At 46.9% G+C, this 25,824-nt stretch overlaps 1 protein-coding gene across 3 annotated transcripts; it reads right to left on the bottom strand.

Moving 5' to 3' along the window:
- Window positions 1-476: 476 nt before the first annotated feature.
- Window positions 477-24,227, bottom strand: SZRD1 (SUZ RNA binding domain containing 1). Of its 3 annotated transcripts, XM_081086474.1 has the most exons (4): window positions 24,154-24,227; window positions 6,217-6,266; window positions 4,174-4,428; window positions 477-3,537 (listed from the first exon to the last, which is right to left on the bottom strand). In XM_081086474.1, exons 1-4 carry the CDS (start codon window positions 24,202-24,204, stop codon window positions 3,435-3,437), a joined length of 459 nt encoding a protein of 152 aa, XP_080942600.1. In that variant the 5' UTR covers window positions 24,205-24,227; the 3' UTR covers window positions 477-3,434. The 3 variants fall into 3 exon arrangements, with proteins under 3 accessions (XP_080942600.1, XP_080942602.1, XP_080942601.1); XM_081086476.1 differs by lacking the exon at window positions 6,217-6,266 and having other exon boundaries at window positions 4,174-4,425; window positions 24,154-24,223; XM_081086475.1 differs by lacking the exon at window positions 6,217-6,266 and having other exon boundaries at window positions 24,154-24,223.
- Between the last annotated feature and the right edge of the window lie 1,597 nt (window positions 24,228-25,824).

Consider the following 25,824-nt stretch of genomic DNA (forward strand, 5'->3'; position numbering starts at 1 on the left):
CTTGGGAACCCCTAAAGCAAGATGTACCTCAAAACCCTGCCCAGGGTTGGGGCTCTGGCTGGACGTGGCCCTGTGTACTCTCAAGGACAAAGCTGGGATTTTCCTCAGCTGAGCTGAGGTGTTCCTTTTGGACTAAGAGCCCCCCAAGGGCAGGAATTCTCCCTCCTTGCTCAAAGAGAATGGGGAACATAAGGAAGTACCTGGGAAAGACCCCTGAAAGGGGCAGACCCCATGGAAGAGCAGGAAGGGCCTCACCCATGTTCTCACCAACAGAGCCCCAGGGCCTAGGGGTCCCCTTCCCTTGGAGCCTAAGGGTGTGGGTCCTTACCCCCCAACACACATACCACCTCAGACCTACTTCTCTAACAGAGAGCGAGCCCCTCCCTGGGACCGAGCAGAGGTAGCTCCCAGTGGTTAAATAAGCAGCCACAGCAAGAAGTTAGGAGGCCAGGGACTGAAATGAGGACAAGGCTCTGACAAGTTTAAAACATGTATTTAAAATACAATTTATAAAATGCTTAATCTGCCGACTCAGGAGCCCGCGGTGCGGGGTGGGGTGGGCAGCTGCCCGCTAGATCAGCAGAGCAGGACTGCAGGGGTGCAGCCCTCCCTCCCATGCCCTTCTGTTCAGACACCCAAGGGGCCCATGTGCACCCTTGGAATCACATGGCCAGAAAACAGGACCCCAGAGGTTTCCAGAGTCTCTGCTTAGCAGGGAGGCTGGGGTAGCCCTACCGGCCCATCCCTGAGCAGAGCATCCCCAGATGGGGCAGAGCAGGGTATGGCTGGACTGGACAGGGCAGGGCAGGGCAGTGGGCTCTGGAAGGGGCTGATGGTAGCAGATAGGGTGTTGCCTCCTGCCTGCAGGTGGGGAGCACCCTGATTGAGTGGGCTGAGAAGGGTTGGTCACCAGGCCCAGACCCCCAGCTCCTTTGGTTATAGGCTGACAACAGAGTAGTGGCTCATGGGAAGCAGTTAGCTGGAAGGTCTGAGGCCTGGCTCATGGGGTCAGGGAGGAGCTGGGGGAAAGGGACAGTACCATGAAGGCAGATAAAGGGCAGCAGCCTCAGGTTTCTGCCCCCTACACCCCCCCGGGGTTTTCTAAGCCAAAGCCCGCAGCTTACTTAAAAAAGTTAAAAAAAAAAGCACTTAAGGAAAGTTACAGACAACTACCAACACACACACACACACACACACACACACACACACACACACACCACCCCAAACCGTTCTCCCATCTCCCTTCCTACCTCCCCCAACACAACAGTTCACTGTTTTCGTTTTTCTTTTTAAAAAATTTGCTACCTCTCCATCTGGGAAGCCAAGGAGGTACAGGCACACAGTGGGCAGAGCCCCATCTTTGGCCAGAGGGAGGTGGGAGCACCAGTCCCTACTATATCCTCATCCACAGACACCCATCAGCCAGTCTTCCCGCTGGCTCCATTAGGGGCGGGGGCAAGAACAGGTGGTCCAATGGCTGGGCAATCAGCACTTCTGGCCTTTCCATCTGGCCTACCTCTGCGCCCTTCTCCCTTTGGGCCAGAAACCACTATTACATGAGGGATGGACACTACACATTTAGAATGAGGAAACTTGGTCAGGGCAGTGGAACTATCAAGACAGCAATCAGCCTTCTCCCTTGCCCACGCCTGGAGGTAATTCCCTGCCAGAAGAGTCTACGGTCACAACTCAACAACCTGTAGGTTCTTACTGACTGAAGCTCTCTGTTCCAGCTCTGCTCGGAGACAGTTACCTGGCTTCACACAGTTACGAGACTGTGCTGCGGACTAGCTGCTGATTCACTGGCAGCTGGCCCTTCCTTCTAAAGGGCAAATGGAGTGGGACATGGCTTGCATTCCCACAGGCCTACATTCCCACAGGGCAAGGCCAAGAGCCAGGGGAACCAAAGGTAGAGTGAGACTCCAAAACCTAGCTTGCCACCTTGGCCACCACAAGCTGCCCTCATCACAAAAACATCACACCCGCCACTCCAAAACTCATCCACTGAGTGGGAGGCTGGCTGGCTGGCCGGCTGGGGAATAAGGCGCAGTGCAACAGAAGAGACCAGAGAAAGCCTGAGAGGGCCAGGCTGGACACACACAGAGCTGCTCTGGGCAGCCGCCCTCCTCGTCTCTTCCACCTCAAGGAGCCAAAGCAAATCCCTAGGCTCCAGGGACAGAGGGGAAACTGCCTTCATTCCAGGCCCTTGCTCTGGAAAAAGGGTGAAGGGTAGCCTAGGACTGTGGGGAACCAGTCTGTCATCACCAATCTGCAATGCACAGCTTGTCTTTCCCCATATGTGTTCAGAATGGTGTGCTCCCAAGGTAGTGATTTCACAAAGGAAATGTACCAGCTATCGTTGCCGAGCTGCTGCCATCACTGGAGATGGCACTCCACAGACACCTTCTGACCGCACTAGGCAGGAGGCTGAGCCCTGGAGCCAGACTCTCTCCTGGCTTTCCTTGTGCTGACAGCAAAATACTGAGCAAGCCTCGCATCATTTACTTCTAAGCTCAGGAGTGCAGTCTCACTCCCTGCTCTCTTCTAGAAGTAGCAAGCCTGGCTGGTAGGGAAACCACCCTGAGGGGATTGGGAAGGGAAAGTCTCTTCACTTTCCCTGTCTCCCAAAATACTAGAGGTGGGGTTGGCACCCTCCCCAGGCTCTCTGAGCCTATAGAACGAGCCCAGTCTCCAGGTAGGGCCATGATGCCCTGGGACTTAGCTGGGGGGAGGGAGGTATAGGCATGGGGTGCTCATCTGTCCTGGCGGCTACAGAGCCCTGCCCCTTTTCTGGGCGGCAGTAGGAATACAGAAGCTAAGCTCACCAAAAACCTATTGGTTAATGTTTCTAGTAAATTTCCCAGAAACATTTTTAAGTAGACTACCAAACTACCCTTTCTTAATTAAAAATTCATTAAACTGCTAAAACCCTTCCCATGCACTTTTTCTTGCAAATCAGTATTTGTATAAACAAACAAAAATAGGAAGAAAAGAAAAAAAGAAAGGATAATTTTCAAATGGAACTTGCTTTTAAGTGACGAAGACATGCACTTGGGGGTGGGTGGATGGGAGTTCTCATTTGTTTTGAAATCCCAAATTAATGAGCATGATAAACTGTTATTGCTGGCACTGGCTTTACCCCAAGTGGCCAAGTGGCACTGTCTGACTCTCTTAGGTCCCCTAACCCCCATCCTTTCCCTTTCCATTGACTTGGGACAGCCCTTGTAGACATGCCAATCACAGTGGGAAGGGGGAAAAGGGGAAGGTCACAGTGCATGGGGTTCAAGGTCACAGTGGGAGGAGCAAAAGGGATCACAGTGCAAGTTAATCAGGTCCTTCCCTCTGCTCAAGTCCAGTTGTCTGCCACGGCAGTGCGACCCGTGGCGGACGACCCAGGAGGTGGTGACGGCGGCAGCATTCTTTCTTGCCCACATTTATCTGCGCTGTTTGAAGCCTTGTGACCCATCAGGACCCAAAGGCTGTCTGATCACATTATTGGGCTGCCTGCTGTCTTCGGGTTGGGAGATCCTGGTTGGCCTGAAGGGAAGAAGATCAGAGGGAGGCCTGAAAAAGGATTGAAAAGAGGACCCCAAATCTTAAAACCAATCACCCCTGCAGCTGGGGCAGAAGTCACAATGGCTATGAGCCAACTCTGGCTTCCTGAGCTTGCTTCTTTGGCAAGTGGACTCGGAGCACCTCCAGGCTGGAAAGCTCCTCAATGGGGCAGGTGGCCCATGTCCACCTCTGGCACCTGTAGCACTCGTCCCCCGGGTCTGACTCACCATCATTCATCTGGAGGCAGGGGGAGTGCTCAAGGGCCACGCTGTCCAGAGGCAGTGACCATGGACAGTAAGTACATCCTTCGCAGAACCATGAGCACAGACTTTCCAGAGCGTTGGGCCAAGGTAAAGACTCCTAACCCAAAGCTCAATAGAGTGAGCCAGCTCCTGCCATTGCTTTTGTCCTGCTTCTCTGCAAATCATGTGGTTAATGGGTGACTGATATTACTATGAAAGACTAAAGGAAATGGACTTTTTCTTCTCTGCCAAGTGAATAGTTAGAGAGACAATGGCTTGCAGCCAAGCTCTCTTCTTCTCCTCCTCCTCTACCCCTCCTCCTCCTCCCCGTGGCCTGGTGGGGTGGTCCACAGTCAGCCCTGCCAGCTACACTCACCTGTCGAGGATGGGTTTCTCTTGTTCCTCCTCGGGGCTGGCGCTGCCCAGGATCCGCTTCCGGGCTTCTGCGTACTCTGCCTCCCGCTGTGCTAGGGACTTGACAGGAAGGGCTGGCCTGCTGGTGGAGTTGGGGCTGCTGACCACACCGTTGCTGGTGGGCCTCTTGAGGATGCGGATCTGTGGGGGGGGGCCGGTGGGAAGGCTATCGTCCTGAATCACAATGGGCACTTTGGGAGGAGATTTGGATTTCCTGCTGACAAAGAGCAAACACAGCTTCACAACTCCTATCCTTGATTGAAGAGGCCCCATCCATGTCCCACACCCATTCCTGATCACTTTTCTCCTCCTACACCTCCTATTTCTCCCCCCTGCCCCGTTTTTAATTTATTTTTACTTTTTTCCACCTCCTATTTCTATTCATTATTCTCTGGTCTCTGACCAGACATCAGAATTCTCATTCCTGAGGAAGGTTTCTCAAAGAGCAACCTTGCCATAAGCTCACACAATCCACAGGTCTGCTCCTGAGACCTAACCCCAGACCAAGAGGGCTGGAACACCGTCTCATTTTCTTGGACTTCTATTCATGTTCATTACAATTACATCAACCACTACATGGCCCCTGTGGCAAAATATTTCAGGTCCAAAATCCAATGACTTCTGTTAAAATCCCAACTTCCCTACACAGATCAGAGTGTTAACAGGCTGGTGTGGTGGGAGCCCCTTAGCTTGGGGTCAGCAAAGTGTTTACTCCCAACAAGGTCTCCCACCACATGTGCTCAAACCAAACTACCAAGGAGCCCGCTCCGCCATCCCTGCCTGGCACCAAGACAGGATTTACCAAACTGCCTCAGCCTTCTGGTGACTTGTGCCTCCCAGAGACAAGCTACACCAAACAACTGGATCACCTCTTCAGAAGAGCTCCTGAGCAGAGACCCCTCCCTCACCGGGGCGCTCTGGTATGCTGCACGCGGCGGGGGTGGGGTGAAGGACGATCCCAGAAACAGCGCTTGGCAGTGGGAGCATTGTCCAAGGCTGGTGGATGTGCACATCAGGCGATGTGTCCACAAGGAGAGGTGGAAAACAACATAGGAAGGAAAAGAAACAAAAGCAACAGGGGAAAGGGATCCAAGCAGGAATGACCACCCTTTAACAGCCACCAAGATCCTCCCAGAGCCGTCAACTAGCTTCTCTTCAGAACCGGACAGCCCACGGGGCTGTCAGTAGACTCTTGATTGTCAGGAGGGGTAGGCACTGGAGGAGCCCAGCTGCTGTCAGGGGAACTACAGTAAGTTCTGGGCAGGACAGGACTGGCATGGCAAGGGGACTGTAACCAGGGGTTAGTGTAGTTGCTGAGAAGAGCGGACAGACAAGGAGCGAGCAATCTGATCTAAGAGGAAGGGAACCAGGAAAGCTGTTGGGCAGGCAGGTGGGGAATATCTGTGCAGCCCATTAGGCAAGTCCAGAGAGGCCCTCTCTTCCTCCTTCCTTCCCTTGTCCCTGTGGGAAGCTGGCAGGTTACCTGAGCCCAAAGACAGACTGCTGAAGTCACCTTCCACCTGCTTTGGAAACCCACTGCCTTTGCTTTGAAGCTGGGGGATGAAGCTATCCCTCAAGGTCTAAGAAGTTCTGAGAATCTTTTCTTCCAGGATACCCATAACGCCCTAAGCCACCAAGTCACAGAAGGCCCAGAGAAATCATCTGTCCAACCTCATGGTAGAGAGAAAGAAACTGATGTCCAGACCGGGGGTGGGGGTGGGGGGGATTGTCCCAAACATCAGAGCAATGGGGAGCAGAGCCAAGCCTACACCCAAGTCTTCTGATTTGTCACCTGCCCACTTTCATCAAACCACCTCACACGGTGCACACTGAGGGAGGAAACTCCAGCCTCACTCCCAAACCTCAAGCCACCACATGCTGAGGGAAGGATTCACTGCCCAAGAGCCTGACCTGCTAACCCTAAGGGCCAGCTGGAGACCACCACTGACTGCCCGGCTCTCAGAAGGCAGAGAGCATGAGTCCTCAGACCAGACAGTAGCCTTACCTCTCCTTTTGTGTGATCTTCAGTTTTTTTTCCAACCGTCTGTCTATTTCCTAGAGGAAAAAAATGTATATAAAAAGTGGAAAAAAATCTCTCTCAAATAAAAACTTACGCCTTTATTTTCAGAGCTAAGGGCAGTGTCCTCTCTGGCCAGGGACATGACTGTGGCCTTCGAAACAATGGATGTGGAGCTCCCTTTACTAAACTCTGGGGTCTGGGGACCTGACTCCTTGCGGGTTCATCTCCCTCCGTTCCCACAGCCGCAGTGACAGTTCTAGGCCTCATCACTCAGCTGGGTTCTTCGCATTGCCTTCCACGAGCCTCCTAGCCTCCCCGCTGTCCTTCACAGAGCCACTCAAACCACCTTTTCAAACACGTCTGATGGTGTCACTTCCCCACTTCAAATACTTCAACTACTTGACTGATCAAGTCCAAGCTCCTAAGCACACCTCACCCAAACCTTTCTTTATCTTTTGTTTCTTTTTTACACCACAGCAACACTGAGCTCTTACTAACCCCCAGAACCTAGGGTGCTGGTCCACCTGCCTGCAATGTCCTCCCCCTTGCAAACTCCTTTTTATCCTGCAAAACCCAGCTTGGCTGTCCACCTCTCCTTTGTAAGGTCTGTGGTCCCATATAGTTAAACTGCCTGCTCCTCAGAGATAAGGTCTCCCTTTTTCATTCCTTCATGCATCACATTTTATTTTTTTTCACTGTCATGGATATGAATTGTCTGTAATTAGCACCTAGCAAAAGGCCTAGAACAAAACAGAAGTGGAACTCCATGGCAGTCTCAAGCCTCAGACCCTCAGCACCAGGAACTCCATGAAGCCTACACACTGGACGCTGTGGAAAGAGCACAGACCAGACGTCCAGGCTCCTTGGTTGACCCGCTGCTTTTTCTTACAAAACTTCCCAACTAAACTATCTTCAGTGAGAGCAAGACCATCTAGATCAGTGGTTCTCAACCTTGGCTGCACATTAGAATCACCTGGGAATCACTGATCTAGATACTGGAGAGGGAAGAAATTGTATGCAAAATTATGTATTTCTCTGGAGAGAAGATCTGTAACACCAATTCTCCACCAAGGTTGATAGTGCCAACCAACCTTGCAAGTTTGGCAAAGTCTGGAGACATTTTGGGTTGTCACTACTGGAAGGGTGGTACTTCTGGCATCTAGAGGATACAGGCTAGGGATGCTGTAAAAATCCTATAATAGAGAGAACAGCCCCCACAGCAAAGAATTATCTGGTCCCAAATGTCAGTAGTGCTGAAGTTCAGAAACCCTAACTTATAAGATACATGGGCTTTTCAAAGGAGTATATTACTTGCAAAATTTTAAGAATCACTGCCTTAGTACAGTCTTTGAAATCTGCTGAGATTGTGAGTGAATGGCCCATATGCTCTACATGTCCTGAGAATGACTGTATTCTGCAGTTATAGGTGCAGTTCAAGCTGGTTAAGTGTATGGTTCAAATCTTCTAAATTCTTACTAATTTGTTTGAACTACTGACTATGTGAAGGACCAGGAATTATTCTTTCCAGTAAATTAAACAGTTTATTATTATGAAGTGATCATTTTTGCCTTAAAATCTATTGTTTAGGCCTAAGCTGGGTAGCTCATTGACCCGATCGATACACCAATGTTGCAGGCTCGATCCCCAGTCAGGGCACATACAAGAATCAACCAATGAATGCATAAGTAAGTGGAACAAGAAATCAATGTTTCTCTCTCTAAAAATAAATCTATTGTTTAGTATTAATAAAACTGTGCCCATTTTCTTTTGTTTAGTATTCCCCTGGAATATGTTTCTCTTTTAGTTTTCATCTTTCCAATGTCCTTATTTTTGTCTCCTATGAACAACATGAACCTAGACTTAAATCCAGTCTGACAATGATACTCATTTTGATTGGTGTTAAGTTGTTTAAAATATTTTGTTTTATGAAAGACCCAAAATATATTTAGGCAAGCACAGCAGACTATATTCTGAGGGTAGGTACCATGAACCCTCTGGCTAGGAAACCTCTAGAATGAAAAACCTCTCACTCAAACTTGTAACACAGGGTGGTACCCAGTGACTGTTTACTGACAGAATGAAAAAGGGGCACCTAGAGTCAGGGAATGGCCTGGACGTTTTCTGTGAACTGACAGACACTCAGAGAAAATCTATGCCAAAGCACAGTTTGTCAGAACTATAATTCTCCTAAGTTTTTTTCAAAATTAATACCAGTGATATTGCCTAAGTAAATATTGTCTTACCTTAGTCTAATGTCCATTACCTTTTAAGGGCTTTTCAAGGCTTACCACAAATAACTTATGGTTTTAAAGTTTCACAATGTATCACTTTGCTCCAATCTAAAAATGACACTGCCTATTCAAGTTCCTCCACAAAATGCAAAGTTTGCCATGTGAGGGGTTTAGGCTCCCTGAGATACCTTTAACAGGGTTAACACTAAATGCCTCCACAGGCCAGTAACCGAACTCCGAACTCCGTACGTAGGGAGCACAGTGGGGAAGTGAAGGGGCTAGCTACAAACGCACTAAAGAGCACTTGCTCTGCTATTTTAGGAAACCTATCAAGATTTTAAGGGAAAACTATACATTTTTAAACTTTGCTACATGAACTCTTGCTTTCAATATCACTGTGAGGGCCAAATAAGACATATAGGCAAATGGGCCCAATACATTAGCTGATTTTTTTAAAACGGTGGTAAAATACACATTACATTAGCTCAATTTGAGGGGCCTCATCACCTTTCCTTTCTAAGGTCCTAGGGAAAATAGGGAATCTGCCCAGACCCAGGAAATGGAACCTGAGTGTAGAAAAGCCCTTTAAGAGGGCAGATGGGCCGTTTCTAAGTAAAGGTGCCTCTGTCCCCAAACTAGAACATGACCAGCATCCTTGGCATGTAATATAAAACTACTGGCTTTAAAAATAATGCCTACGCCCTAGCTGGTTTGGCTTGGTGGATAGAGCGTTGGCCTGCAGACTGAAGGGTCCCAGGTTAGATTCCAGTCAAGGGCACATGCCTGGGTTGCGGGCACGATTCCCAGTGTGGGGCGTGCAGGAGGCAGCCAATCAATGATTCTCTCTCAACACTGATGTTTCTATCGCTCTCTCCCTCTCCCTTCCTCTCTGAAATCAATAAAAATATATTTAAAAAAATAAATAAAAGTAATGCCTACGTCAATATGATACTTTATGGTTATCATACACTTTCCCATTCATTTTCTGCTCACACCAACCCTGTGTGATAGACAAAGTAGCTTTTATGTTTGTCAGATGAGGGTGATGTGGCTCGGAGAGGTCAAGGAACTTACCCAAGGTCACAGATGAGGCACCGAAGAGGTAGCCCTAGAACTAAAGCTTCTGGAGCCCTACCCGATGCTGCTCACAATTGCTCAAATCCATGGAAATGCTGGTAAAGCCACGGATCCTCACTCCCTCCTCTCCCCTGAATTCCACACTGGCCCCTGGCACACTGATAACTAACACTCCCATCAAACTCCAACCCATCAGACAGGACAGGTTATCAGAGCTGAGGAATTCTTCCATCAGATTAGAGTGGCATATAAACCGGCAGCTCTGGTGGAAAGCTGATCCTGCCATTTCCAGATGGTCACTGGATACCAGTGAGCTCAGAGCCGTCCAAGCAGGAGAGGGAGTGTTCTGCCAGCAGCGGGAGAGGGCACTGCATCTCGCTCTGGAGTCTATCCAGGTATCATGAGTCAGTCCGTTCTCTACTGGGATAAGGACTGGCAATTAATCTGCTCTCGGACTCGTTCTCTGAAGAGCTGGATCGAATGGAAACTCTCCGACAGTGTGCACTACAAGGAGAATATCCATCTTCTCCAGATGCAAACAGTCCGATGGGATTAAAGAGTCCTCAGTGTTTTGTGAGGAAGCATCTAGAAGTGGGCCCCAACAAGGAATCGTACTACGGAAGGGCACCTTCTCCTTTTACAAGGATGCACAGAGCCCCAGCCCAAGGTCAAGGCTCCTCCTGTGTTAGAAGCTGAACCTCCATGGCTAGTGAAAGAAAGCCATAAGCTCATCACTCTTTGCTCTGAGGGTCACACGGCACAAGGCAAGTGTCAGGGCATAAGCACATCAGAGGCAAGGTGCTAAAAAAGTTTGACTTCCTATGGCTTCTCCTGGGAAGACTCTGTTTTTTGCCAAGTAGCACTGAGCACACTGCAGAAGCGAAGGAGTGCTCTGTGCTTTGGTAAGTGGGTGGCCTCCTATCCTTGGGTCAAAACCCTAAACAAAAGATCTGTTATCAAACACAGGTATCACTTGCCCTGTGGGGCTACCCCTCTACAAAAATGAGAGGTCTACTTCTTGATCTGAGAGAAAAAGCGAAACCAGAGGAAAGAGTGGAGGCAGGATATCATGAAGTACCTTGCGGGAGGAAAGGAGAGGCCACAGCCGCAAGGTGAATGATAGCAGATGTCAATATCTGCAAATTCAACTCACCTGAGGAAAAAGCACAGCTTCACTGCCTGCTGCTGACCTTAACCTTGCAGTGATGATGCTTGTGTGAGCCTCTGGCAAAAGTTAGGGGATGGAAGCATAAGAGGGGAAGAGCAAGGTTGGGGACTCCTCAAACAGCCTAATTTGTAACATAGCCACAATCTTCAAGAGGAACGAAGGAGACAGAGAATAGGAATGTACCTGCAAGGGCAGGCAGATTACAATGGCAGGGTCGCTCCTGCAATAGCAAGAGATGGATGAAAAAAGGTAAGGAGAGAAGAGAAATAAACAGGCAAAGTACAAAGTACAGCAAGTACAGCACCATCACAGATGTCCTGTCCAGACCTGAATGTTCAAGAAACAGATTTTATCAGTTCACCCAGGGGTGATGAAGCCCTAGGGACTGATTCAAACTAGCCAATCTCACAAGAGACAGTGAACGAACCTAAATCTGCACCTCTTACACTATGGTGGTGGGAGTGGGTGCCTGACCTGCTGCTGCCTGCTCCGCAGGGCCTCCTCCATGGTGCCAAAGGAGCAAAGTCCTACTCCACCATCGCACCCCTCTCTGATAACCAGAATCCTCTGGTCACCAATGCAACTAACAGACCCCTAAGAATCCAGTCATCTTGTAGTGAATGGAAGTCTAAGAGGCACCAGCTGAGTTAGAAAATAACCCCTTTTTATCAGCAATAGTTACTATGTAGCTTCTCTCAGATAATTTGCCTTTGTCAGTTGGCAATTCAGAAGATGACATTTTCTGATTTTTCTCTCAGACTCAAGGAATAGGGAATCCTCTTGCGCTGTGTGAACCACTATGTCCCACAGGCTCATATGGCCTTGTCCAGCTCTCCCAAATTGGGAAGCACACATCTACAAGTAGGGGTTCTGCAGAAGAAACATGAGCCCTGAGAGTAGAACAAGGCTGACTCTCAGAGCCAGGGCCTGACAGGTCCTGATGAACACAATGCCACCATTTTAGAAAAAAGTAGCCTGGCCGGTGTTGCCCAGTGGTTGAGTGTCGACCCATGAACCAGGTCATGGTTCGATTCCTGGTCATGCCTGGGTTGTGGGCTCAATCTCCAGTGGAGGGCATGCAGGAGGCAGCCGATCAATGATTCTCTCTCATCATTGATGTTTCTATCTCTCTCTCCCTTCCTCTCCAAAATTAATAAAAACATATTTTAAAAAAGAAGAAGAAAAGAAAAATGAAGATCCTGTGAAGCAACAGAAGACAGAAATAACTTCCAACACAGCTTGGCCCTGAACTCCACCATAGCAGGCAGTGCCCATGCTGGTCCTAATTGCTTTAATTCTTGGACAGGACATCAGCACCCATTCCCTTGGCTACAGGGTTGCTTGTGACAGGGTCTCCTGGGAGAGCGGTCTCCCCAGCAAAGCACCTATGTCTCCCACACCACGCATCTGGATGGGATTTGGTCTAAAACTACCAGATAGGTCTCGTCTGGCTGGCGTGGTTCAGTGGTTGAGCGTCAACCTATGAACCAGGAGGTCACGGTTCGATTCCCAGTCAGGGCATATGCCTGGGTTGCGGGCTGGATCCCCAGTGTGGGATGTGCAGGAGGCAGCCAATCAATGATTCTCTCTCATCATTGATGTTTCTATCTTTCTCTCCCTCTCCCTTCTTCTCAGAAATCAATAAAAATATATTTTAAAAAAGAAAGAGAAAGACAGAAAGAGAGGAAGGAAGGAAGGAAGGAAGGAAGGAAGGAAGGTCCTTGTACCTTTAAAATGCATCACTGGCTATTTTCAAGTTCAGATGTACAATCCATAGAGACTTTTCTAAACAACTCTCACATTGGTTAGTTCAATTCTGCTTCATCCCTGTCTTGTTTCTCTACGTCAGTGGTGTGGCAGTGTCCTGCCTGGTAGGGCTGGCCATCGCCAGTGCTCCTGCTTACCCTACCTCCCTGGCTAAAGCACCAGTCACATCACGCCAGGTTTGATTCCACAGTGATGCTTCAAGATCATCACAAGGTTCAAAGAATTAACTCAACTCCTGAGAAACATGATTGGGTAAGTTAAAAGAAGTAGAATTCGTAAGTTGAGAGACAAGAGGATCTACAGGGGATATCTAGGTCATAAATTCATCAGCTGACTTTTTAATATATATTCAAGTTAGTCTGTTTGAAGGTTCCATTCACTGATGTTTCTATCTCTCTCCCTCTTCCTTTCTGAAATCAATAAAAAAACATATTTAAAATTTTTTTAGCCCTGGCCAGTTTTGCTCAGTGGATAGAGCCTACAAACAGAAAGGTCCCAGGTTCGATTCTGGACAAGGGCACATGCCCAGGTTGGGGGCTCAATCCCCAGTGGGGGGCATGCTGGAGGCGGCCAATCAATGATTCTCTCTCATTGTTGATGTTTCTATCTCTCTCTCTCTCTCTCTCTCTCCCTTCCTCTCTGAAATCAATAAAAAATATATTTAAAAAAATAAGAAAATTTTAATTGATTTCACCTATTTCTTTATACTTTTTGTTGTTGTTGTTAATCCTCACCTGAGGATCTTTTTCCATTGATTTTTATAGAGAGTGGAAGGGAGGGAAAGAGACATGGATTGGGTGCCTCCTGCATACGCCCCAACCAGGGCTGGGGGTGGAGCCTGCAACTGAGGCACATGCCCTTGACCGGAATCAAACACAGGACCCTTGAGTCCTCGGACCGACACTCTATCCACTGAGCTAAACCAGCTAGGAGCCCCTTTTTTATAACTGAGGTAATTTTCATGTAAAATAAAATTCACTCCATCATATTGGCCCCGATTGTTCCTCAGGTAAAACAAACATGCTCCAGTCCGAGGGCCTTTGCACTGGCAGCTCCCTCTGCCTGAATGCACTTCCGCCAGCTTCTGTGCAGCGTGCACTCTCACTTCCTTCAGGTCGCTTTGCCTATCTTTATTTGAGGCCGCCTCAGACATTTATTTTTACAAAATGGCACCCCTGCCAGTCATTTTATATGCCCTTAATCTGCTTTATTTTTCTTCATTGTGTGTGTGTGTGTGTGTGTGTGTGTGTATAGTACACACATATATGTATATATATAAATAGAACATTATTGTTTATTGTCCATCTTTAGTGACTAGAAAGTAATATTTGTGAAGCCAGAATATGAAATCGGTCTATCTGGGTCTGAAATCAGAGACACTATTCATATTCAAAATAAGAGCTAAGGCTGCCTTAGGAATTTCTCAGCAGTGGTGGTGGCAGCAGCATTCTCCAAGTACCTGCCAGAGGTATGTGTAAGGAAGACACTGTGTCCTCCCTTTACCACCTCTTATCCGCACCACAACCCCTGGGATATACAGCAGCCTTGCGGCATGCTCTGAAGTTAAGTGATTTGCCTAAAGCCTCTCAACTAGCAAGCAACAGAACTGAACCCTAAACCTCAAAAGGGAAAAGGAAAAACATTCGGAAGAGTGGCTGGTGGTGCCACAGGAATGAATAAGGTAGGATACAGGCTGACAAGTAATACAGCCTGCCCGCACCCAGGCCAAGGAGCAGACCACAGGAGCTGAAATCGGAAGTCCAGACCTTAAATCTATGAAGAGTACCCACAAGGATGTAATTCTTCAGCAGAGAACAGGCCTAACAATTTAGATGTATCATAGGCTGGAGGGCCTCAAAAACTTTGTAACTGCCATATTGAGACAGTGTATTGTTCTGCTTTGAGTGACTCTTCAAAGGGTCTCCATGAGGCAGGGAATCCATACAGCCAACTTTACCTTAAAGAAGTGGAGCATGCCTGGCCGGTATTGCCCAGTGGTTAGAATGTCAGCCCTTGCACCCAAGGGTCGCAGGTTCGATTTCTAATCAAGGGCAGGTACCTGGGTTGCAGATTCGTCCCTAGCCCCGGTTGGGGCACGTTTGGGAGGCAACCAATTGATGTGTCTCTCTTACATTGATCGATCAATCTCTCCCCCCCACCCCCCACTCCCATTTTCCCTCACTCCCAATCTCTCTAAAAATCAATGCAAAAAATATTCTCGGGTGAGGCTAAACAAACAAGAAGCAGAGGAGGGGTGGGAGTAATGGTGGTGAGCCCTACCTCTGGAATAAAATAGGGGATAAAGTCTAATGGGGCTCCTCTTTCTTCAGGTTCATTACTGTTTTTCCCCTTTTGGTTTTCATACAACACTAAGTAATACAACTTTTAGCGGAAACAGTATATTAGCCCTCAGCCAGTCTTAGGAACTTCCCACCCTAACTGGACAGAGGCCACACTGTCAGTGAATGGAGAGCAAGGGAACAATGTCCCTCACACTCATCTGCCTGTGAATGATGCATTATTTAACTCTCAACACCAGGCAAGGCAGATCCATCCAATTTTACAAATGAGAAAATGAAGCTGAGAGAAAGGCAGGCAGTGATTTGTCCAAAAATCAGACCTGGCATTTGAACCCTGAACCTAGTCTTCTGATTTCTATTGCCATGGAGGAGAAAGATTATTGACTAGTAACCCTTGCTATCTTTTTTTTTTTTTAAATATATTTTTTTATTGATTTTTTACAGAGAGGAAAGGAGAGAGATAGAGAGCTAGAAACATCGATGAGAGAGAAACATCGATCAGCTGCCTCCTGCACATCTCCCACTGGGGATGTGCCCGCAACCCAGGCACATGCCCTTGACCGGAATCGAACCTGGGACCCTCCAGTCCGCAAGCCGACGCTCTATCCACCGAGCCAAACCGGTTTCGGCAACCCTTGCTATCTTTTATAAAATGAAGACAGCAAGGCTCCTCTCCCATAAGAAACAGACAAACAGATTTGGGGGATGGAACAAAGTCACCAGACCTTCTCCCCACTACTAGGTTTTATTCAAACACCCAAGGGTGCAGTCATTGAAGGTACTCAGCAGGGACAGCAAACAATGTCTCCAGGGCTAAAGCCAGCAGAACAGGACACAATAGGTAACAGACAGTAGCATGGGAGGGGGTAGAGAGAGGGGCTGCGGAGGAGAGGAGAGCAACTGAGATCCAGGTAAAGGTATTCAATACTTAAGAAATAAGCCCCCAGAATCTTAGGCCAAATACCCAGGGGCTGCCAGTCTGCAACTATAGATACAGAGGTCCTAAGATCGTAGAGTTGTTAAGTCTTCTCAAGAGAGCGGAGCAGAAATTATTTATATTGTCTCTTTCCACTGGCCAGAAGTTAAAAAGTTATTTCCCATCTATGGTCAAGATTTCAATCAGTGTCTATCTCGCTTGCAGTCACTGATCTTACTATTACAACTAAAAGCAGCATTGTCCTTTTGGCTCTTGAGTTCAAGTTCCTCAAGAGACACAAAACTTAATCAGCTCATCATCCAGGCTACAGAAGCAGGGGTCACGCTTAAGCCTAAGAGAAACAAACAATACTTCAAAGGAACTAACAACTAAGCATACTAAAGCGCTTAACTATGTAATTATCTGCTGAGAAGCAGAGGTAAACAAACTAAACAAAAAAGTCACTAAGAGTGAAGCCAACAGCCAGGGCTGGAATACTTCCTGTGATTTCCTCTCCCAAACACTATGAGCAATAGAATCTACACCCCAATGAGACCACTGAGACTGAATGGGATAATGAATGTAAAACTGCAGTCTACCTGGCCTATAATGAGCCCTCAAGATGCCATCTAAAAAAGGCCTGTGGGGGCCGGTGTGGCTCTGTGTTGAGCATGGACCTATGAACCAGGAGGTTACAGTTCAATTCCCTGTCAGGACACATGTCCTGGTTGAGGGCTCGATCCCCAGTGTGGGGCATGCAGGAAGCAGCCGATCAATGATTCTCTCTCATCATTGATGTTTCCATCTCTCTCTCCCTCTCCCTTCCTTTCTGAAATCAATAAAAACAAAACAAAACAAAACAATAAAATATAAGCCTAACCAATGGACACAGACAACAGGGGGGTGAGGGCATGAATGTGGGGGGGGGGCAATGGGGGGATAATGACACATATGTAATACCTTAATCAATAAAGAAAAAGAAAAAATACAATAAAAAAGGGCCTATGGGATTTGGGAGCTTGCAGGCTTATGGGCAATGTCCATTCACCAGTGAGATGTGCAACTAGATAGCAGAAGCAACTGACCTCTGGAGGGTCACAAATGCTTTTATAAGCCAAGAAGGCCAGGACATGAGGGGTGGGAATCTGGCTCTCTAGTCAATGAAGAGTGGTGGAAGTTCTGGCCTTTCCAGGCTCCAGTCATCACGGCCCTGTACAAGCTCCTCTAAGGACCATGCCCCTGAAGAACGTAATTTTAACAGTACATATTTATTATTCCTTTTAGAAAAGAATTACTTATTGCCTGTGTTCATTTTATAAGGAAGCTTTGGTGTGGGGAGAGGAAGACCTACTGTGAGGGACTTTTTGAAATATTCTACCCTCAGTGATAATAGTCTTTATCTACACACTGTATCACTATTGGGATTTGTTGCTAATTGTGGTAATTAGTAACATTTGTGGTAGTTGGTTTTAACCTTTATCTTCACAACAATATCCTGCATAGACCTCACATTAAAGGGAAGCATGCTCGGCAGAGGCTAGCAGAGTTAAAAACACTTAGGCAGAGAAATCTCTACAGTTACTACTTTTTAAAAAACCCGTTCTTTCTGCATTTTGGCCACAGATACAGTAGCTAAACTCAATCTTCTCCTAGGAAACCAACAAGTCAGTAGTTGTCCTGACAGGAAAAATTTTCTATTCCTGGTGGGAAAGTATGCAGGAAAGAACACACTACACCTTGTGAAGGCTAGCTACCTGATACAGCCAGAAACTGCCGTTTAACTGCGTGTGTGTGTGTGTGTGTGTGTGTGTGTGTGTGTGTGGCGGGGGCAGGGGAGGGAGGAGAGCACCACAGTGTAAAGGTGGTGTGTGTGTGTGTGTGTGTGTGTGTGTGTGTGTGTGTGTGTGGCGGGGGCAGGGGAGGGAGGAGAGCACCACAGTGTAGAGGTGGAAAGAAAGAGTATGTTGAAGTCATCAGATCTAAATAAAAGTACCTTTCTCTTGCAGAATTTTACCAAAAGTTTTAAAACAATCCACTAAGTGCTTTCCTGTTATAGAAGGGAAAGCAAGAAGGCTTGTGACTGCCCAAATTTCTAACTCACAGCAACCATGGCAGCTCTCTTGACAGTCAGAGCATGCTGGGAACAGGCCCCCCCATGCAGCCTCAATGAAAAGAGCTGAGAAGTTACTAGTGAAAAGCCATTATCCTCCTTTCTTTGAAATCACAGTAAAACCGATCTTTTTCCAGAGCTCCAGGGACAGACTGCTTAACACAATCATGTCTAAACTGGCCAATTGCTTTATAGAAAGCCCCCGTGGAGGACTTCACAGTCTCTAGCACTCGATCTTCCCAAAAGGACCAGGAACAGCTTAGAAATGGCTCCTTCAGGATTTGTGCTTTCAGATACACAAATCTTAAGTGCCTTCTTTACTACAAAGACAGGCATAAGGAAATCAGCACCAGGCAGCCCTGAAATAACTGCTAATTGCCCACTACCCACAGCTACTGTATACATTCCATAACGACAGCAGTTACAGGCAGTGTTGAAGACTCCTCTAAGTGTGGTTGTAGCCATGCTTCAGAGAGAACAGCCTCTTCCCTAAAGAAAGAGAAGTAAATCAAAGTTCTTATCTCTTACATTAAAATCTAACTATATTACTACTCTGCTTTAAAAACGAAAAAGAAAGCCCTAGCCGGTTTGGCTCAGTGGACAGAGCGTCGGCCGGTGGACTAAAGGGCACTGGATTTGATTCTGGTGAAGGGCACATGCCCAGGTTGCAGGTTCGATCCCCAGTGGAGGGCGTGCAGGAGGCAGCCAAACAATGATTCTCTCTCCTCATTGATGTTTCTATCTCTCTCCCTTCCTCTCTGAAATCAATAAAATATATTAAAAAATAAAAAAGCCTTCAAAGGTCCCCTCTGCTTTCAGGAAAAGCCCAAGCTCCCCAGAACCAAGTACAAGGAGGCCCTTCCCAATCTGGCCCTGCATACTTCTCTGGCCTCATCTCTTTCCACTCAGCCCTGCCAACACCCTACCCTCCAGCCAGAAGGAAATACTGGCTCTCCCAATGCTGGATTCTTTCCCTCACTGCCTCCTTGCCTACGTAGGCATCGGCACTACACTCTACCTGTTCCTCCCAAACTTAATACTGCTTAAGTCAACTGGTCCTTTGAATCTTAGTTTAGGCATCACCTTCTCTACAAGATGCCAGCCATGGTACCCCATCTATTCATCTTCCAAGTTGGTGATGCCTTACCTGTCTGGCCCTCCACTGGACTGTGCCCAAGTGCCTGGGACACAGTAGGTATTCAATGTTTACTGACACCTTCTACAGGCTTATACCTATACAATGATGTGGTAAAGTTCAGCTGATTGGCTCAATGAAGGCAGAAAGTAAATTTGAATTCTTAGTCCAAAAGATTATCTTCTAATTGCTACAAGACTTGCCTTTGTAAAAAAGAATAAAAGGCAACTATTGAGATGCAAGAAAATGCTTTACAGTAATTACCAATCCAATTTCACTTAAGTACCACCTGCCTTCCTCCAGGACTGGGTTATCTCATTACCAACAAGATGGACTAGGAAACAACAGGATACTTGGGTTATCTCATTACCAACAAGATGGACTAGGAAACAACAGGATACTTACAATAAAGCTTCAAACCAACAGAAACAGAGCAAACTGTTGATACAATTTTGGGGGCGAGCACCAAGATAACTTCCAATTACAAAATGCTCTATTTGTCCCCTGAGATGTGCTTAAAACAGAGGACACAATTTAGAGTTAGAATCAATATTAACTCAATTTTATATTTGCATTTCTCCCAAAGGCAGTATACTTTCAAAGAAGCATTTCCTGCCGAAACCGGTTTGGCTCAGTGGATAGAGCGTCCGCCTGCGGACTGAAGGGTCCTAGGTTCGATTCCGGTCAAGGGCATGTACCTGGGTTGCAGGCATATCCCCAGTGGGGGATGTGCAGGAGGCAGCTGATCGATGTTTCTCTCTCATCGATGTTTCTAACTCTCTATCTCTCTCCCTTCCTCTCTGTAAAAAATCAATAAAATATATTAAAAAAAAGAAGCATTTCCTAACTTATATTTCTTCCCCCCCCCCTTTTAAAAAAACATATTTTATTGATTTCAGAGAGGAAAAGAGAGGGAGAGAGAGAAACATCAATGATATGAGAGAATCATTAATCGCCTGCCTCCTGCATGGCCCCTACTGGGGATCAAGCCCGCAATCTGGGCATGTGCCCTTGACCAGAATCAAACCTGGAACCCTTTGGTCCACAGATTGACGCTCTATCCCCTGAGAAATACTGGTCAGGGCCTAAGTTATGTTTCTTGAATTGTCCTTTGATTGGGATGTAACTCCTTGGGAGGAAACAGGTAAAGGCACAATTTTATATTAGAGAAGCATTCACCATACTAACTAAAAGCAAAAAGCTGCCTATTTACAGAATATTTTGGATGTTTCTCAAATTTAGTCTTCCTGGAATGACACAATAGTACTGTACTGAGTATTCTGAAGATATGCAGGAAACAATGACCTCAGGTGTCCTGACAAGAGAGAAATTCTAACATAATGTCAACATTTTTGTGTGAAGGACAAGGATCACCAAAAGCCTCTATTTTCAAGGGTTACAACTGTCTCTGGATTTTATAAAGTTTGAATGTTCACTTGAAGAATTAGTCAACAGTCCTGGCCGGGTGGGCTCAGTTAGTTGGAACATCATACTATACACCAAAAAGTTGCTGGTTCGATTTCCGGTCAGGGCACATAGCTAGGTTGTGGGTTCGATCCTCAGTCAGGGTGCACATGGGAGGCAACTGATTGATGTTTTTCTTTCTCTCTCTCTCTCTCTCTCTCTCTCTCTCATCAATAAAAACATATCCTGCCAAGCCAGTGTGACTCACATCGACCCATGAACCAGGAGGTCACTAGTTCAGGGCACATGCCCCAGTTGTGGGCACAATCCCCAGTATGGGGCATGCAGGAGACAGCTGATCAATGCTGTTTCTCTCCCATCATTGATGTTTCTATCTCTCTCTCTAAAAATCAATAAAAACATATTTTTAAAAAAACCACCATATCCTCATGTGAGAATTAAAAAAAAAAATTAAAATATTTTTATTGATTTTTAGAGAAAGAGGAAGGGAGGGGGAGTGAGAGAAACATCGATGTGAGTAAAACATGGATTGGTTGCCTTCTGCACAGCCCCTACTGAGGATAGAGCCCGAAATCTGAGCATGTGCCCTGATTGGGAATTGAATCAGCAACCTTTCAGTGCATACACCTGTCAGGACTCAGATTTTTTTGTTGTTGTTGTTTTGTTTTGTATTTGCAAGGAGGGAGTAACTTAATGTTCATTACCATATATCAATTGGGAGGTAGGGTAACCTGAAGTTAAGACTAAACATGCAACTGATAGACATGTAATAGTCAGTTGGTTTCCCAGTGATGGGATGGGTACCACCCCCTCCAATCCCCCCTCCCTGGTTCCTCTCCTTCAAAAGTGCACATTTATAAGACCCTTTGTGGATTTTTAAAAGGGAATTAAATTCAAGAGAGCCCTCAGCCCTGGCCAGTGTTGCTCAGTTAGTTGAGCATTATCCAATGCACCAAAAGGTCACCAGTTTGATTCTCAGTCAGGGCACATGCCCAGGTTTCAGGCTCGATCCCGAGTAGGGGGCATGCAGGAGGCAGCTGATAGATGTTTCTCTCTCACACCGGTGTTCCTCTCTCTCTCTCCTTTTCCCTTCCTCTCTCTAAAATCAATAAAAACATTAAAAAAGAAAGAGCCTTCAAATATAAGTCTGAGGTAAACACATTAAAAATGAAAGTTAATGCCCAACTCTCAAGTCTTCCCCGGGTCCCCAGGCAGCAAAATACTAGAGAAAGAAACCAGCTTTGGAGTCAGACAGGCTTGGGGTCAAACCCCAGCTTCCCTACTCATTATCTGCGTGACCTTGAGCAGAACAGGTTACTGCCTAGACTCAGTTTACTTGTTCATAAAGGAGGACAATGGTCCCCGTGCATTAGCTCAGTTGGTTCAGTGTTATCCCATATGTCAAGGTTGTAGGTTTGGTTTCTGGTCAGGGCACACACAAGAATCAACCAATGAATGCATAAACAAGTGGAACTACAAACCAATGTTTCTCTCTCTCTCATCAATATCTTTTTTTTAAAGGAGAATAGTGCCTCTACAGATTGTTGCAATGGCTCACGTAAGTAACAGATAATATAAGAGATCTTGCATTTTGGTAGTGACTGCTCAATGATGCAAGGTTTGGGTTCCATCTCTGTACCTAGAACTTTTAAAGGGTTTTACTAAAGTAAAACATAGTAGAAAGAATACTGGACAAGCACCAGAAATTTTTAAGCTACACCTTACATCTCTAGGGTTTAGTAGTTAGCTGTAAAATGCAGTACTGGGCTATCTGATCTCGAAGCAACTTACGCATCCTAAAAACTAAAGTAATCCCCACTTTCTGAATCCTTCATTCACTTTTGTTTTCCATTTTCTTACACCTTTCATATGAGAAATTCATGTCCCTTCAAAAATAGATGGAGGAAAACAAAGAAAGGCTAAGATGCTCAAGAAATTGATCATTTGAGTCACATTCAAAATGCAGGCCACGCTTTTCCGCAGAGGGCTGGAATGAGGGGTGCCCGAATGATTCACTCCTATGAGTGGTAGGCGATAGATGCCTCTACCGGAAATTTTGCATTCTCTGGCACAAAGTCACTGCTCAGCACACACACTGCCGGGCACACAGCAGACACTCAAAAATGTTTGTTCACTGAATAAACACCCAGATGTCACCTGCTGCTCCCGGCAGCATCTTTCAACTGCTCTCCTTACTCAAGACAAATTCCAAAGACGACAGTCAGTCCCTAAGAACTGTACTAACTACTTTTTGAACGCATGAATTCTTCAAATTCTCAATCATGCTACGTGGACAAACACACACCAGTGAGGGAAATGCTGAACCACCAGAAAAAAAACTTCAAAGCCAAGTGTCCACATTCCCGGAATCACCCACCGCTGCGAGGGTCATTCTCTCGGCCTCTTCCCGAGCTGACCAGCGCCCGGAAAGGCACTTGCAGAGGGAAACGCAGCTCCGGTGCGGCCCTCGCACACCCGGCTTCCCACGCCCCTCTCCCAGCTCGGAAACCTCCAGGGCAGTGGTTCTCAACCTTCCTCATGCCGCGACCCTTTAATACAGTTCCTCATGTTGTGCTGGCCCCCAGCCATAAAATTATTTTCGTTGCTACTTCATCACTGTCATGTTGCTACTGTTATGAATCGTTATGTAAATATCTGACATGCAGGATGTATTTTCATTGTTACAAATTGAACATAATGAAAGCATAGTGATGAATCACAAACACAATATGTAATTCTATATGTGTTTTCCGATGGCCTTAGGCGACCCCTGTGAAAGGGTCGTTCGACCCCCAGGTTGAGAACCGCTGCTAAGGTATTTGTCACTGGAGCCTGCCCTGAGCAGACACAAACACGAGGAGGCCAAAAAAGACATCTCCCCATCTCCCCACGGGTCATCATGAAGCCACAGACGCTGAAAAGGCCCAATGAATCCGGGACCCAAGAGAATTAGGCTGCTCCGGCTTGGGATAAGCTCCTTTCCTACAGCTTCTGGAAGTCAATGAAAACTCCCCAAAGCAAGGCGAGCACTATTTCCCCTTCTTTTCCCTGGAATGCGGCCACGTTACGCTGCACATCGCACCCCGCCCGTCTCGACCCCCGGCGAGCACACTCCCTCTGGGCTCAGATCGCTGGCTGGGTCCCCGGGGAGACGGGCTGCCCGCTGGGCTGAGGGTCTTTCGGGCGGAGTCCCCTGGGGAGACCTGTCCGCAACGGGCTCTCAGAGTAAAACTGAAAGGAAAAAACCCACGCTCGCCCACCGTGGCGGAGAGCGCAGAGCAGTGGGGGATTTTTAGTAGAGAGTTGAGGGGCCCAGAGACTATTTCCGTTCCTGCCCCTCTGCGGAGACCGGCATGCCGCCCCGGTCCGCACCCCACCACCACCCGCTTCGCCCCACCACGACACACAGTGTCGCTCCTCATCAAAGCACATGAACTTTATAAAATGGTGCCTCAGGCGAGAGTCCGACGGGAAAGGAAGGGTCAAAGGGGCCCCGGCGAGCGAGCGGGCGCGGGGGCCCAGAAAAGAGGCCTTGGGTGGCGGGTGGGGCGCCCCGAGTGACGCGCACGTCGGGGGACGGAAGGAGGCGCACCGGGCAAAGGTGGAGGGAGAAATGGAACGCGGCCCCTTTAAGAGGCCTTCCCAGAGCTCAGAGACCGGGGCCTCTCCACCAGCCCCGGCCCGGCGTGTGGGTCCCTTCCTTGGGGATAACCATCCTCAGACCCACTCCCTGGAGGCTTCCTTCACGCCGGGTCCCTCCCGGCCCTGCCCCAGGGCGGCGGCTCCTCCTTACCCCGCTGTCTGCCGCCTCCTCCCAGCTCTCAGCGACCTCCTCATCTTCCATCTTACTCGCCGCTTCCCCTCCTCCCAACCCCCTCCCCGCGCCTGCGCCCTGATACGCGCATCCGTCGCGGGCTCCAGCACGCAAGTTACTCAATGGACCCCGCCCCCTGCCAAGCCCCGGAAGAGGAGCCAGGCTTAGGGTCCAGGATTGTCAAGGAAGCCATCTTGGAAGAGGGCGAGGAAATTAGGGTGCTGCCATTTTTTTTAAGGGCAAAGTGTTACGCTGAATGGACTCCACGTGAATCGTCTCGAGGACAGGAAGTGTGATCTTTGGGACCATTTTTTCTAAGGGCAGTCAATGACTGAACAACATTTTTTGAGTTTTTAAGCAGCTTTTATAGAGTGCATGTTGTTTTTTTGCAAAAGTCGGAAAATATTTTTATACCTCAACAAAGAATGAAAAGTATTTGCTGATGCATAAAACATGTTATTTCTATCTGATAGTGTGATAATGATAACAGTATTTCTTAAGCAGTATTCCAAGCTTCAGTTAACAATATCGTCTACTGGGAGGTAAAAAACTTTACTGTTAGCTGGTAATATTGCATCTGAGCTAGGCAACCAGAACTACTAAAGATCTTCCGAGTCTTTAATGACAGACACAAACATTAACATTACCTCAAAAATGTATTTACGCATCTTCCTAAACCATGTTCTGTTTTGCTTTTCTCCAACATAGAAGTGGGGACCTTGGACTTTTAAAGTTCAACTTCAGAAACTTCCAACTTGAACTGCTGTGTGATCGTATTTAAGTTACTTAAGGTTTCTGTGCCTTAGTTTCCCCAAATGTAAAAAAAAAAAAAAAAGGAGATAATAATAGTAGTGGCTTCTTCAAAAGCAGGTTGTGAGGAGGTGCTATGTATGCTGAAAAGCTGAGAACAGCGCTGAACCCATAGTAGGAGTTCTCAAGGTTGCCTATTGTTGTTATGGGGCTTGCCTGCCGTAGATTTATAATCCTTACATCTCCGATGGTGCGTTCTTTCTCAAACCACAAGAGCAGGGTAAGAGGCAAGCCCCATGTTTTTATCCTCACTGACATGTTTCATGTTAGGCCGCTCAGTGTTAAAAATGTGCCGTTCAGTAGTGTTGCATTTGGCTGCTATAATCAAGTTAGTTGAATTGCAATCTGTTTACAGCATGTCATTCATCTTCCTGAAGGAACAGCTTCCTGTTTCGAAATTATGCAATTTGTATTCCTAATAGTTATGATTATAATAAATTGGAGTCATGTTTTAAATGTTACTAATCTTCACTTAGAAGTTAAAGTGATGTGCTTACTAATTCTCTGGTTTCATGATTTCTTGTCTCTGAAATATTGTTCATCTTTGGGTCTGTCCTCGGTCCACTGTTTGTACTTAGATGCTCATGGTGTAAGCTACCCGCTGTATGCTAAAAAATCCCAAATTTGATTTCCAGCCCTGAACTGACCTGGTATTTCTGATCCAGATAGATAGACTTCCTATTAGCATCTCCACATGCATATTCCACTAGCAACTCTAATTTTCTATGTCTAAAATATTATTAACAATCTGACCAATTTACCCAAAGATAAAGGGCTTTGTCTTTTTCACTCTCTGGAACTATATTTACTTTGTGTTTTTTTATTTTATTTTTTTTATTT

This window comes from Myotis nattereri (genome assembly GCF_964212035.1).
Source record: "Myotis nattereri genome assembly, chromosome: 3".
NCBI classification, from domain to species: Eukaryota; Metazoa; Chordata; class Mammalia; order Chiroptera; family Vespertilionidae; genus Myotis; species Myotis nattereri.